Raw genomic sequence first — 16,364 nt, forward strand, 5'->3', positions numbered from 1 at the left:
AAATAGTAGCTACTTTAAAAGCAAAATCCAAGAAAGTCTAATTTTATTGAATATTTAGTAATTTTGAAGAGCAGGTGATTATTGATAGGAAGCGTTCTGTGTTTGGAATTGGTATTGATCTTTCAAAACAGATCAGGAGAGAGATTTCAGGAGAACAGGGCCTGACTGTAAGGTGACAAGGTAACCACAGAATTTAAATCACAATAGCCATGAAAAAACTATATTAAACTTGCAAAACAAAAGAACCTAAACGAGTTGATACTAGTTGAATTGAGGATGGCACATGTGAACATTATTGAAAACTTATAGCGTATGATAATGGCCAATGTAGAAATGGCAATAGCTGTATTTGTTAGGGCCCAACCCAAAGCATGCTATCTCCTCATAAATTAAAAATGCGATGGAAAGTACCATACAATACTAACATAAAGGGTAATTCCTTGCACTTCAGATGCTTATATAACTAGTATTTACTATGAATGCACAGCATTTATTTTCTGTCCATGTGATACTGTCTAGCCATGGAGTTCCGGTGGGTATCAGAGAGAAGAGTTTACGTTTAGAACACATTTAAGAAATTGCAGTCAAAGTGCTGAAAGTTGTGGTTGGTTTTTGACAATGTTTAATACATGTACAAATGTCCAAATGTGGATAATGTGTAAATTATATTAATGAGATAATCTTTATTTATCCATCAAATGGTTTAAATGGTGTGCATAAATCAGCCTCTTAATAACTCAAATATTAGTTAATGCAAAAAAGCTTTTAAAATGTGTCTGTTCGTGTCACTGCATGTAAGGAATGAAGTGTAATTTGAAGAAATAAGGTGTAGAGCTGGATGAACACAGGAGGCCAAGGCCCTTCTTCAGAAGTATCTAGGCCTGAAACATCAGCCTTCCTGCTCCTCTGATGCTGCTTGGCCTGCTGTGTTCATCCAGCTCTATATCTTGTTATCTCAGATTCTCCAGCACCTAAAGTTCCTACTATCTCTGTAATTCGAAGAACCTGCCTTAACCAGTGCATTTTGTAATTTTGACCCAGGAGTGTGGCCAGTTTTGTGGGTGAAGCCTAACCTAGCAATCTGAATCTTCCAGTGACATGATTGATAGTATAAAACACCAGCCTGAAGGATATTCTTTGGAGGTTACACAGATTTAAAATTCCTGAACTTTAGCACTAGCTTTGCCAAATTCTGCCTGGATGGTGCGAACATTACTTGCACAGACAGGTATAGATAAGAGATTCCTTCTGTTCAAGCTACGTTGGATTATCTGCAGCATTTTCAGCGCCTGAGGATCATTTGTGCAAACAACAGCAGACAGATTCAGTCATCTTCAATGTGTGTTTATATCACTACCTAAGAGTAATTAACGGACTAAGGATATCACACAGTATGTGATTGGAAACTGAATGTTGGCTGCAGATATTTAGATGTCAATTTAATGTGGAGGAGCAGATAGCTGAAAATTGTAGACATGTTCCTGGAGCAGCAAGATATAAACACTACAAGGTGATGTTTTACAATGTGTGTCGTTTCAGACTGAACACTGCAATTGCTACTGTAAATGTTGTACTAAGAAACAGGATGACTGCACTGAAATTTTCTCTGCAGAGAGTGGGGAAATACGCTAGAATACTCAGTAACGTGTGGCTATAGCAACATGAGGCTGAAATTTATTTTGTTGCAATAACTGGCAGCTGGCAGCTCTGAGGAATGGTCTCTGGACCCGAAACGTTAACTCTGTTTTTCCCTTCGCGGATGCTGCCAGACCTGCTGAGCTTTTCCAGCAATTTCTGTTCTGTTTCCTGAAATCCCGTAGGGATTGATGTTGGGCCTATTACTTTTTCTTGATCTTAATAATAATCCTGAATTTTTGCTTTGGGAGAAAACTTGTAAATTTTCAAATATGTGAGAATGGCAGGACTACAAACAATGCTTGAATCCTTCATGCAGATATTGATGTGTTAAAGACCTATTTTAGTACAAATTAGTATTTCAGAACTCCTCTATCCTTTATCCCTGAATAAATAGGGCAATCATCTCCTTTGGGACAGCTCAAACTGGCCAGCATTAAACAGTGCTACTGATCTTCACAGCCTTTTCATTTATGAAGTTGAACCTTGCACTTTTTACAATTTGTATTTTATAAACTTGCTACATCTGAATCTGCAGCAGCATGTAAAACAAATTTCTTACGGGTCTTAATGGGCGCCATCCTGTGCTCCATTGTATGATTGAAAGACAACAGTTAAATGAGCCCCTTCCCTTAATGCCCTGATTGAGAAATCAGCCTAGCGCTCTTTACTACTGCCTACTATAAACAGACCATCAGTAGCTAGTACAAGTGTTGGATTCCTATAGTTCCATACGCTTTAAGATTTTAAATGCTTTTAAGACCTTATCAGCAACCTCATAATCTGGCCTGTACCATTTGGTCCATGGGCAAACTTGATGCTGAAACATGCTGCATCGAAGCCATCATCCAAGATAATGGCTATCTTCATCAGATCATTTCTTATTGTATATTGCACAAACACATGAAAGGTCCCAGGAGGTTATTCATTGTCCTTTAAAGTGCCAGTGTCCTTCTGATTACTCTGAAAGGGTGAGGTATTTCAAAGGTTTAAGCAACAGCTGAAGCTAGCTGTCAGTTCGTCTCCTAGGTAGAAGCAACAAATGGTATTCACCATTAACAGGTGCTGTTCTCAAGCCAAAAAAGGTGTTCTGCCTATCACACAAATGTGTAATGCGATATTTGAATTTCTGTGTCAGTGTGATGCCAGGTATGTAGGCTGCATATCTCAAAGACTGGTAGATTGTATCAAAAACATATCGTTTCACACTTCTTTGCAACAACAAGGGAGCCATTACTATCCAACTAGCTGCAATTTAAAGGTTCATTTCTCAATGCAATGCACTGACCAATCAGAGCCAATATGCTTTCTTTAAAATTTAATATTTAAACAAAGCCCAGCATTTAACTGTCATAAAAAATGTAACAGTAATGGCCAGGAACAGGCCCTTTGGCCCAACATGTCTTTGCTGACCATGATGCCATTCTAAACTAAACCTATCTGCCTGCACATGATCCATATCCTTCTATTCCCTGCCTGTTCACATTTCTTTTTAAATGTCTCTTGAACAGTTCTATTGCATCTGCTTCTATGACCTTCCCTGGCAGCGAGTTTCAGTTGCCTAGCAGCTTCTGTGTAAAAGATTTGCATTGTATATCTACTTTAAACTTTTCCCCTCGCACCTTAAACTTATGCTGTCTAGATTTTGACATCACCACTTCTGGAAAAAGACTCTCATAATTTTAAATATTTCTACCATGTTGTCCCTCAGTTTTCGATGCTCCAGTGAAAACAATCCAAGTTTGTCTAACCCCTTCTTATAGCAAACACACTCCAATCCCAACCTCTGTTGCGCCCTCATTGAAAGCACTACATCTTTCCTATAGTGTGGTGGCCAGAAATACACATATTACCCCAAATGTGATCTAACCAAACTTCTATACAGCTGCTACATGACTTGCCAACTTTTACACTCTATGCCCCGACCAATGAAGGCAAGCATGTTGTACACCTTCCTTACCATCTTATCCACCAGATAGGTTTAGTTTAGAATGGCATCATGGTCAGCAAAGACATGGTGGGCCAAAGGGCCTGTTCCTGTGCCATTACTGTTCCATTTTTTATGACAGTTAAGTGCTGGGCTTTGTTTAAATTTTAAATTTGACACTTTCAGGGAGCTATGGACTTGCACCCCAAGATCCCTCAGTACATCAATGCTTCCAAGAGCTGTGTCATTTACTGTACACTTTCCACTTGTATTTGACCTCCCAAAATGCATCACCTCATACTTATCTGGATTGAACTCTATCTCCCATTTCTCAGCCCAACTTTCCAATTGATCTTTATCCTGCTGTATTGTTTGACAACCTTCCTCACTATCCACAACTCCACAAATTTTTGTTTTATTTGCAAACGTACTAATCAGAACACTTACATTTTCATCTAAATAATTTATTTATATTACAAACAACAGAAATCCCAGCACTTTTCCTTGTGTACCACCACTGGTCACACAGCTTCAGACAGGAAACCACCTTTTCACAACTATCTCTATCTTCAATGACTCAGCCAATTTTATATCCATCTACCAACTCACCATGGAGCCTCTGTGATGTAATTTCCTGGGCAAGCTTACTATAAGGAACTTGTCTAATGCTTTGGTAAAGTTCATGTTGCCATATCCACTACTCTACTGTAATCAATCATCTAAGTCATTTCCTCAAAAAATTCAATCAGTTTGTGAGACGAGACCTCCCAGACAAAGCCAAGTTGACCATCCCAAAAAGTACAATCTTTCCAAATATGAGTATATCCCTTCTGAAGAATCTTCTCCAATAATTTCCCTACCATTGATGTAAGACTCTATAAATTCTATAATTCAACCTATGATTTCCTGGATTATCCCTGTTGCCCTTCTCAAATGAGAGAACAACTTTAGTTATTCTCTCGTCTTCTAGGGCCTCACCTGTGGTTAAAGATGATACAAAAATCTCAGTGAAGGCCCCAATATTCTCCTAACTTGCCTCATCAGTATCTTGGGATAGATCCTATCACGTCCTTGGGATTTATCTACCTTAATGTTTTTCAAGACACACAACACCTCCCCTTAATATTGACATGCCCTAGAATATCAACATACCCCTCTCTAATCTTACCATTATCCATGTCCTTCTCCTTGAAGAATACCAATGTGAAGTACTCAGTAAGGGCCTTACCATGTCCTCTGGCTCCCAGCCAAAATTCCTTCCTTTGTTCTTGAGTGGATTATTCTTTACATTGCTACCCTCTTGCTCCTAATATATGTCTACAATGCCTTGGGATTCTCCTTAATCTTACTTATCAAAGACATTTCATGGCCACTTTTGGCCCTCCTAATTTGTTTAAGTTCTTGTTTAAATTCTTTCCTGCTTTCCTTGTATTCCTCAAGGGCTTTTCTGATTCAATTTCCTGAACCTTACATATGTTTTCTATATCTTTTTGACTAAGCTTTCAATATCTCTTGTCATTGAGGGCAATCTTGCCATCCTTAACTTTTATCCTTGTGGAAGCATGCTGGCCCTGAATTCTGATCATATAGCTTTTAAAAGACTCCCAAATGTCAGTTGTGGATTTATCCTGAAATAGCTACTCCCCATCTAAATTCTCTAGTTCTTGACTAATACTGTTTAAATTAGCCTTGCCCCAATTTGGCAGTCATCATTACATTGTGCATTCTCTACCAATTAGAAATCTCCATTCATGCAGTATAAATGTTGATTTACCCCTTGAACCTGTATTCATATGAACTGTCCTGATGTGTTCAAGTTAAGCAAAAGAGGTGGTTGGAGAAAACTGATGAGGTTGACAGGGACAGTTAGACAAAAGAATACAGGAAGAATTGTGGGAGGAGTTAGGGCAAATTTTGACCGTCAGGCAGAGCTGGAACTCCCACAGGAGTGAGAGCTAGATGTTTTCCGAGCAAATCTCAAATCTGCAACAAGGAAGAAAAATGGCTGATAACACATTTACAGTGGGTAGGGTAAGTTTAATTAGTTTTGGTTGGAGAGGTAGCAAGGTGTACATGATTGTACTACAAGGCCAAGTTTGGATAGTAGTTGAGTTAGTTTGAACTATCTTGTTAATCAGCCTTAAATGGTGGAGTGGACTCAATGGGCTGAATGGTCTTACTTCCACTCCTACGTCTTATGGTCTTATGGACATCGGTGGAATGAACATTTGCCACACACACGTGCGTGTGCGCGCGCGCGCGCACACACACACACACACACACACACACACACACACACACACACACACACACACACACACACACACACACACACACACCACCCCGACCCACTCCCAATCCTTCGGGCTTCTGTAACTTTAGTGTTCATGAATACAGGGGTTGAAACATACCTAAAATCTGCTGCTATCAGTATGCTTCTCAGAGATGAATTATGCTTCGCCAAAATCATAGAATGACAATATCCTGCCTTTTTCCTGTAACCTGCACATTATTTATGTATTTAAACAAACATCCAATGTTCTTTTGAGAGCCTCAATTAAATCTGTCACCACCACACTTACACGAAGTGCAGTCCAGAACCTGAAAGTGTGAAAAAGAATTCTTTCTCACTTCACTTCTACTTCTTTTGCAAAATGCTTTAAACCTGTGCCTCTGGTTCCCGATTGGTTTAGTAGTAGTTGCTCCCCATCCATACTATCCGCAACCCTCATGATTTTGAAGCCTTCCATCAAATCTCATTTTAGTCTTCTCCTCTCCAGGTAAAACAATCTCAATTATTTATGAAGGCTAACATACAGCATGCTTTTTTTTTTAACAGCTCTTTACCCGTCCTGCCACCTTTGATGATTAGTACCCTTTATTTTGCACTGCCTCTTTACGTTCTTCGTGCCAACGTGCATCATCCCGCACTTCTTTGCATTGAACTTTATCTGCCACCTAACCACTCACTCCACCAATTTGTTGATCTCTTTTTCAAGTTCTACACTCTCCTCCTCACAGTTTACAACATTCTCAAGTTTTCTGTCGACCGCAAACTTCAAACTTATCCCCTGCACACCAAGATTTAGTTCATTGATATAGATCAAGAAAAGCTAGAATCCCAATACTAACCACTGGGGAACTCCACAACAAATCTCTCCCAGCCCAAAAATACTCATTAACCATCATTCTCTGTTTTGCATTCCACAGCCAATCTTGCTACGGTTCCTTTTATTTCATGGACTCCAACTTTCTTCACAAGTCAATTAAATGCCTTTTTGGAAGTCCATGTATGCCACATCAAAAGCTCATCAACCATCTCTGCTTCAAAAACTCCAGCAAGTTATTTTGACACATGTTCCCTTAACTTATCCATTTAACTTCCATCCTCTTGGGCTGCATGAAGGGGCAGTTTAACTTTGAAGTGGTTGTCAACTAAGTAGTTCCCACAGCTAAAATGAAAGCCAGTCATATACATGTTGATTAATAGCGCCCATCTATTAAGAGACCTGAAAGTGTATGTACATTGAAATGACTCCTGTGCTACCTAACTGTCCTCAAAGCACTATTTTTTTTTGACTTCCCACTTGTAAAGACTGCATCTTTTCACTTTTCTGTATTTTTGATTGAAGGCTGAAATTCAAATAGAAAAGTTATAAAATCTACGATTTTGAAAGGGATTGCTACATTTTCTAAAAGCAAGTTACTGACGTTTATTGTTAGTGCTTTTTACATTTCTAGCAACAGTAAGTATGAAGTGTTCATGAAATCATTGTCACTAAAATTAAGATCAACTATTTGGTTGCGTTTGTCAGTTCCCTGCCTTCCTTGGCTCCCTAAAGTTCCGTAAGCCTGGAACTATTCTCAGATTTTTTCTCCAACTTTCTAATGCATTCAGATGCTTCCTAAACTGTCATGCACAGAATTGAGTGCTACTCTAGCTGAGGTTGAACCAGTGTTTTATAATGGATTGAATGCGCAATGTCAATGGCTTTGAAGGTGGGATAGGCATGTTAATTCCAGTGGGCACCTTGTCACTGCTTTATTGCCTGCTCCTATCTACGCAATTTTACCAGCAACGATGTCACGTGCGTAGTCTGTTTAACGATCTTATCCCCTGCTGCCAGTGTTAACTAGTAGTGAGGCAGGCCCCTGAATGGCTGGCAGCTCTCTAAAGTAGGATTAACTGTCTCTAAGGGGTGGTAGTTCCATGTCCCTTTTAAAAAATTCATTTGTGGGATGTAGGTGGAGCTAGCTGGTCAGCATTTATTGCTCTTCTCCAGTTGCACATCAGAAGGTGGTCATGAGCTGCCTTCAGTTCACAGTGCCATTAGGGAGGGAATTCCAGGATCTTGACCCAGCAACAGTGAAGAAATAGCAATACGTTTCCAAGTAGGGAATAGTGAGCAGTTTGGAGGGGAACATGAAGATGGTGGTATCCCATGTATCTGCTGCCCTTGTTCTTCTAAATGGAGGTGGTTGTGGGTTTGGGAAGTGGTGTTTGAGGATCTTTGATGAGTTTCTGCAGTGCATCTTGTAGATAGTACAGACTGCTGCAACTGACCTTCAGAGGTAGAGAGAGTGATGTTTGTGAAGTCATGCCAATCAAGAAGGGTGCTTTGTTCTGTATAGTGTCAAGCTTCTTGAGTGTTATTGGAGCTGCACCCATCACATTCCCTGCTTGTGCCTTGTAGATGATGGTCAGACTTTGGGGAATCAGGGGGTGATTTATCTGTCCTAGTATTCATAGCCTCTGACCTGGTCTTGCAGCCACTGTGTTTATGTGGTGAGTCCAGTTAGGTTTCTGGTCAATGGTAACCCCCAGGATATTCATAGTGGCGAATGCAGTGATGGTAACATCATTGAATGTCAAGGGGGAATGGTTTGATTGTCTCTCATTGGTGATGGTCATAGCCTGGCACTTGTGTGGCAGCAAACGTTACTTGCCACTTATCAACCCAAGCCAGGGTGTCATCCAGATTTTGTTGCATTTGACCATGGACAGCTTCAGTATCTGAGAAGTTGCAAATGGTGCTGAACATTGTGCAATCATTGGCAAACATCCCCACTTCTGACCTTATGATGAAGGGAAGGTCATTGATGAAGCAGCTGAAGATGGTTGGGCTTAAGACACTACTCTGAGGAACTCTTGCAGAGATGTCCTGAACCTGAAATGCTTGACTTCCAACAACCACGACCATCTTCCTATGTGTCAGATATTACTCTGTCAGTGGAGAGATGCCCCCTGATACCCACTGATTCCAGTTTTGCTAGGGCTCCTTGATGCCTCACTCAGTCGAATGCAGCCTTGATATCAAGGACTGTCATTCTCCCCTCACTCTCACTCTGGAATTCATCTCTTTTGTCCATGTTTGACCAAGGCTGTAATGAGGTCAGGAGCTGATTGACACTGGCAGAACCCAAATTGGGCGTCACTGTGCTGGTTATTGCTGAACAGGTGCTGTTTGATAGCACTGTTGATGACATCTTCCATCACTTTACTGATGATCAAAAATAGGCATCAATTAGCTGGGTTGCTTTTTATGTGCAGAACATCCAGGGGCAATTTTCAACATTGTCAGGTAGACACTGGTATTTTACTGTGCTCAAAGAGCTTGGCTAGGGGAGCAGCAAGCTCTGGAGCATAAGTCTTCCGAACAATTGCTGGGAGGTTGTCAAAGCCATTGTCTTTACAGTATCCATTGTCTCCAATCGTTTCTTGATATCACATGGACTGAATCAAATTGGCTGAAGACTGATATCAGTAATGCTGAGGACCACTGGAAGAGGCCAAGATGCAGCATCCATTTAACATTTCTGGCTGAAGATTGCTGCGATTGCTTCAGCCTTATCTTATGCACTGATGTGCTGGACTCTTCCATCACTGAGGATGGAGGTATTTGTATAGCCTCCTCCTCTATGAGTTGTTTAATTGTCCACAAGCATTCACAACTAGATGTGGCAGGACTGCAGAACTTAGATCTAATCTGTTGGCTGTGGGATCACTCAGCTCTATCTATCACTTGCTGTGTATGTTGCTTGGCTGCAAGTAGTCCTGTTTGGTAGCTTTCAGGTATGCTGCTCTTGGCATGTCCTCCTGCACTTTCCACTGAACTAGGGTTGATCCCCTGGCTCAATGGTAATGATTGAGTGGGGGATATACCGGGCCATGAGGATGCACATGGATAGCTGCTATCCAAGGCCCACAGCATGTCATGGATGTCCAGTCTTGAGTCGCTAGATCTGTTTGAAATCTATCCCATTTAGCATGGTGACAGTGCCACCTAACATGATGAAGGGTACTCCCAGTGTAAAGTCAGGATTTTGCCTCCACAAGGACTGTGTGGTAGTCACTCTTACTGATATTGTCATGGGCAGTAGCACATTAAGGGCCAATTGTGTGATGTTTGCAGGACAGGTAAGGCCCTATTAGCAGGATTCCCCCCTGACATTTCAGCCAGGGAGACAGGTACCTTGGCATTTTAAGTAATTCAGTACAAGGTTTTTACTTTGAAAGCCCATGGTCCTATAGACCTTCTGATTGCCTTTCTAAACTAAGCTTGCCAACTTCAAAAATCTGCGCACATAAAATTCCAAGTCCTTCTGTTCTGCACCTTCCCTTGAGTATTGTATCCTTGTTTTTGTGTTGTCACAAACAATAAACCTTTACAAAAGACTTTTTAAAAATATTACATTTTTAATCCCATGTGCATTTCCTGATCAATTTTTACATTCTCTTTGGAAGTTTAAATTGAAAATTAACATTTCAGTGCACATTCTTCCCGTGTTTCTAACCATGAAAATATTTCAATGTGACTGGCTTCTTACTCTGCTCAGTAACATGACTATTTTTGGAGGATGCCCTTGACTAGGTGCAAGCTTCAAACCTATGTCAGAAAATCTATGACACAGAAATTGCTCAACTTTTAGGCAGTGTTCTTTGAGGCCAATGGTGATTAGTGTAATTTCATTGCTGTGAAATCCTTGCATTATTGGTCGTACTGGTAATGCAAAACTGGCTAGTCTACAGTTCCCCAAACTTGTTCTTTCTTGGTTTTTAAATATATGTAAAGTATTACCAGTCAGCCAATCCTCTGGTATTATTCCTATTTACAATGATGTTTTCATACCTGTAATAATGCCTCTACTATGTCCTCTCTAGTTTCTTTAAACTTACATGGATGCAATTTATACAGAGCCTTGTGTTTTTCAATCCCTAAGCTTGCTTATCTTATCGCCTACCTTCCTACCTCAACCTCTTTTTTCAAATCATTCAGTCCATTAGCATGATCATCTTATTAGTCTCCCTGGTAAATCCATAGGCAATGTAATTATTTAATATTTCTGCCACCATTATCTGCAAGTTTATTTTTATGTCTCCGATTAGCCAATCACTATTCTGAATTTTCTTTTATTATTTTTATGTCTGTAGAACACTTTGCTGTTTCATATTGCTTCGTAATTAAATTTGGCAGTTCCTCCTTGACTTCCTAATTGTTTTATCAACTTATTTCCTAATGTCTTCACATTTCTTTTTGTCATCCTTTTTATGTTGTCTACCTGCACAGTGTGTGCCTTTTACTTTGCTTTCAGTTTTGCACTGATATAGTTATTCATTCATAGTGTCTCATTATTGGCTAGTTTTCTTATTTGATGCAGAGTGATTATTTTATTAGAAAATGCAATTTAGCATTAATAGTGGCCAAAGCAACATTAATACTAAATCTGGTGTTTTTGATTGGAATAGTGTTTGTATTTGTATTACAGAGTAACGGGAAAAGCCACCAAAGTATAAAAATATAAGCAACTAATAACTTATTTTGATGAATTATATGTTCAGTGATTCCTTAATTTTGTTGAATTGTATGTTTTGACATGCATACTTACTATGTTCTGTTAAAATGTACACTTTCTTAGTTGGCTATTTTATAGCAGAGAAGAGTATTTTGTGTGAAAGTGAACCAGACATACAGCATTTTATTACAGCATTTAAGCTATAATAGACAAAAAAAATTGTGGCTTCCATTATTTTTGCCATATATTAGATCTTATATTCACGTACAGATCTTTTTTATGTCAATAACTACTAAATATATGTCAGAGACAAAAATTATCTTGAGGAAAAGTATAGATAAAGATAACAGGGCCATAGGAATCAATGTAATGATCACTTCTATATAGGAAATGAAATGCGTTTGCATTCTCATGTTATGTACTTATTAATTTATCAAACATTTCCACAATGGGACTGTCTATTACAAAATGGCAGATGCTCAAGTTTATGGGAATGGAAATACAATACGAACAGTATTTGAGAGTGCTAAAGGTGATAAAGCTAATGGCTGCTAGCGATCCATTTCACAGGATCAAGTCAATTAGCATAATTAAAAATGCTAGATATTGATACAACAGCAAACAATGCTTGTAATAGTGCTAGAAAGGTGTTAGAAATTATTTGATTTTGCACCAAAGGTGTCCTCTTAATAAACCTCCCAATATAATGGCAATCCACCATTAGATATGACAAAACGCGATTAGAATTTCTGGATGACATTTCATGCTGTTTTTGGCTAAGTCGACTTCCTTACTGGATAATTTTAACCACGAATGTGCCATAAAATATGTTGGCTAGTTTGTGCCAAAAACAAAGATGTGACCTTAGTAGGAGTTCTGTAACCTACGGAGGATTATGCCAATGTAAAACAAAAATGTTTGCTTTGATTCAAAGAATATGAAATGAATGTCAGCTTTACTTTTTCAACCTTTAGAAAATAATAGTTCCAGATTTCCCATAGCCCTGCCTAATGTCCAAGACAGAAGTTACATTGTTGGTATAAATTGTGCATGCGTCTTCAGAAACTCACAAAAATAAATATTAGAGGTATACAGTGTTGATTGTAACTGCTTATATTCCACCACAGCAATGGTTTCATGGCAGTATTTTTAATATCTTAAAAATAACTAAATGTAACTTTCCTAATTACTTAAAATACATGAAATTAAAATGTCAAAATTTCAAACATGCTCCTTAATCTAGAAATCAGATACTGATGGAATTCCTGTGGCATTGCTCAGAATGAGTCAGAGGATATGTTTATTGTTTTACAGCACAATATTGTCTAATAGATTATAAAAGAAAATTATGTAGGGAGAGTAATCAAAACTATGGTAGATTGTATTAAATGTAGGTATGTATAAGATTGGTGATCAGATACTTATTTGGTTAGACAAGTGGTACTCAATAATGTCAAGTGTTCAGGTTTCGACCCCATATTGGCTGAGATTTCTTGCAGCCTGCATGTTTTCTTTGCTCCTTTGTGGTCCAATTGCATGAAGATGTGTGGAAGACAATGATTAATCTGGACAATGGGGTGCTGCATCAAAACTATCCATTTTGTGCCAAAAACAGACAGATCTATGTTAATTAAAAATGGAGATTTGAAAGAGACTTGAAGTCCAGAATCACTATGTTATGGTTAAGCACAAAAAATGAAGAAGGGATAATAGAATGCTAGCCCTTATAACTAGGAAGCTACACTATAAAGGTAGGAATGTTTTGCTACTGCTGTACAGAACCCTTAAGAGGGTGGCCTTGGAATATTACCATGGTTCTTATGGTTAGATTATGAGGATTACATAATTGTCATTAACCCAGATCACATAAACTGGTCTTATCTTTGTTGGAATAAGAAACACTAAAGGATAATTTAACTGAGGGTTATAGAAATTTGAAAGAAATTAATAGGTGAGACAGCAACACATTTTTACTGGAGGAGAGCTCTAGGGCAAGGGTACATAACCTTAAAATCACAGCTAGCTCATTCAGGAGTTAAGCTGGGAAATTCTCCTTCATGAAAGGATAGTAGAAGTGTGGAATTCTTTTTCACAAAGAAAAGAAGACACCAATTCAATTGATCATTTTAAATTCAAGATCACTAATCCATAAATTACTCCTAATTGATGTTCCATTGTGATTCTTAATACTTACATATTCAGGTCGTGACTTTTGTGAATCTACACAGGTTATGATCCCTGGCTTAGAAATATGTAGGTAATGGTATCCTCCAGGTAGAATGCCTCCTGTGTTGAAATACAAAAAAAGCGCACATTTTCGCATCTTAGATAAAGATAACGAAGACTTAATGCATTAATAAATATATTTATAACTAATAAATTTGTCATAAGGTATCATTAGCAATTCAAACAAATATGCAATGGTCATGGTTATAAGTTCCTGTTCTAAGTAACATCAATGTGACAGCCAGGCATGATGCTTGGTAGGGGGCATATATTAGCTGAACAGATCCAGGCAACTCCCCAAAGAGTGATGCAAAATTGGAGAGAAACCTGTCCCACAATAACATTCAAACATTTCCCAGCTGCTGTCTCAGCCCAAAATTGCAGAGGCCTGGAGCAAGTCATCCACCTGTCCCCTTGGCTGCAGTTGGCATGTGACCCACAAAGACTGTAAATTATAAGGAGCAACTTACCTTTGATTAATAAAATAGTCAAAGAGCAAATGTTACTGAAAAGGTAATTTAAAAAAAAACTTTTTTTTGCAACTAAAAATGGGGATTTTGTTTTAAAAGTGGGAATTGTTTTTACAATTCTGTTGCTTCTTCCCTGCTGGGTGCTACCAGCAGGATCACAGCTGTCATGGTGCTTCTGTGAATATGCTCCATACTGGAATTGGAGGTAGACACAGGGCTTGAAAAAATGCACTTTTGTTTAATTTGTGTTGAAGACATAGTTGGATTTTTTTTTACTGAATTACAATGTAAAAAAAACCTACAATATCAAGTGTTCCATTCAAAGCAAGAGGCATATTTTTGATGCATATTTAATTAATAAACACATAAGTGGAGATAATGTATTCTATGAGAACAGGTCCTTTTGGAAAAATAGATTATCTGCAGAATGCAAAATGTGCAGGAGTGAGTAAAAAGCCAAAAGAAAAGCAGGCTTCAAATACCATCATAAAAGATGAGCTTTGAGCAGTTTATACATAACATAACTGAATTTTCAAGAAATGCCCATAGAAGTAACCAAATATTGTTTAATAATAATTTGAAATATTCTTAGTGAAACTCCATGACATCTAGCACCACAAAGTTCCAATTTATTGTGTAGTGGTGAGCAATTGTTTGATTAGCAAGATACTTACTGCTTTATACCGCGTTAGATATTTTATGCGAGCTTCTTAAGTTCCAAACTGAAATGAATATAATTGCCAAAATTGGAAAAAAAACAGTTTGGAGCTTGAATATGTGAAAAATCAAGCAGATTTATTTTAACATATATAATTTTTAAAAGGCTGTATATTTGAATTATTCTATGCAAATTGGTTTTTTAAAACTGATTTATTAAGAGCCGGCAGGAATGACTTTCTAACAAACCCTTGATGAATATCTCGCTAAAATAACAAGAACAAAAGCCTAAAATAACCCTTTCTTAAATAAGGCAGTTTACAACACTACACCAAAGTAAAATAGGTTGAATTTTGTAGAAATCAGTTATGAATTAATTTTGTTAAGTTTCATGGAGAGCTTTCCTCTGTGAGGCCTCACAATGTCTCACTCAATTTTCCAAAATGAGCCTCATTACCTATACACCTCATCCCTACAGTGACTTTATTCATTATATCTTCCCTCTCGCCACAGGCAGAAGTACTCACTACTGCTGGGAATTCCCTGGATTCCCAGCTTCAGCACCATATTTAAAATGCAGTAGTGCACTAAGCCAACTATTGCCAGTCTGGAGCTGCCCTCTTAATTTGTGTGAATTGCCCCAGACTTGATGAAAGACGGAAATTAGCACCTTGCTTGCCTGATAGAGACCTAGAGGTCCTGGGTAGATGGGGTAGTGCAGAGGAGGGCTAATCTTCCCCTCTAGCACCGGTAGAAAAAACTGTGCTGCCAGGCCCTGCCAATATTTACCAAGGTTGCTACAAGGGTTAGCGCTGTTGCCACTGTCCAGGAGAAAGACCAACAATGCTGGAACAAAGTCAATTACCTTCTCTGCTTCTGAGGGTAAGTGCCACCATCTTCTCTCTGCTACCTCACATTCACTCTTTCCACTACTGCAACCATCACCCACCACAGCTCATGGTCTATTACCCACACTTGAATACACCATCTTCCCAACTTGCTCTCAGTTACACAATACTCCAACACTCTATTAAACCTGCATGACTCCTACAATGCCTAGTCACTCACTTGGGAACCCTCACCAACTTACTGCTAACTTGCACAGCACCAAGAACTGTGCTACCTATTTGCATCCCATTCAATCTCTCCCTTTATCTCATTCCAGGAGAAAGTAGCCTGCAAAAACAAAACAAAGACAGATGGTGGCATGACCAACATTTGGCTCCTTTCCCTCAAAAAAAGGAGAATCCTTGCTTAGCAGAAGAGGTCATTGACCACTCATGTGGTGATGCCAAAACCTCCAGCAGTCAGATAGGAATTATTATGTATTGTTGTACTGCTCTTCCATTACCATGGGGAGCATGTGCTAGTCAATACGTCATTGCCACATTTCTGAGGCTGGCTGAGGATGATACTTCAAGGTCACTGGCATTCAAAGGATTTCTGGAAACCCAGTGCATGATCAGCCCCCGACAGGAGAGAACTACATGCCATCAACAATTTTGAACTTCATAGAAATGCAGACAAAGACATGGGCCAAGCAGGCAGGTTTGTTGAAATCACTGGGGAAACTGACTTAAAGGTTAGAGGACTCTACCAAGTTGTTTGCACCATCTCACGTCTGGGATAAGAGTGTCTGGCAGTCTTCTTAGACA

The 16,364-nt window shown here is 38.9% G+C and overlaps 1 protein-coding gene across 2 annotated transcripts in view; it reads right to left on the minus strand.

The window, feature by feature from the left end:
• The window catches only part of cfap61 (cilia and flagella associated protein 61), a 175,708-nt gene that overhangs the window by 31,893 nt on the left and 127,451 nt on the right, over positions 1–16,364 (minus strand). For both annotated transcript variants that reach the window (XM_048535623.1, XM_048535622.1), the window contains one exon: positions 13,551–13,642. In XM_048535623.1, the coding sequence (XP_048391580.1) occupies positions 13,551–13,642 (92 nt within the window). The remainder of the gene's footprint in view (positions 1–13,550; positions 13,643–16,364) is intronic.

This window comes from Stegostoma tigrinum, chromosome 9 (genome assembly GCF_030684315.1).
Source record: "Stegostoma tigrinum isolate sSteTig4 chromosome 9, sSteTig4.hap1, whole genome shotgun sequence".
Taxonomy (NCBI): domain Eukaryota; kingdom Metazoa; phylum Chordata; class Chondrichthyes; order Orectolobiformes; family Stegostomatidae; genus Stegostoma; species Stegostoma tigrinum.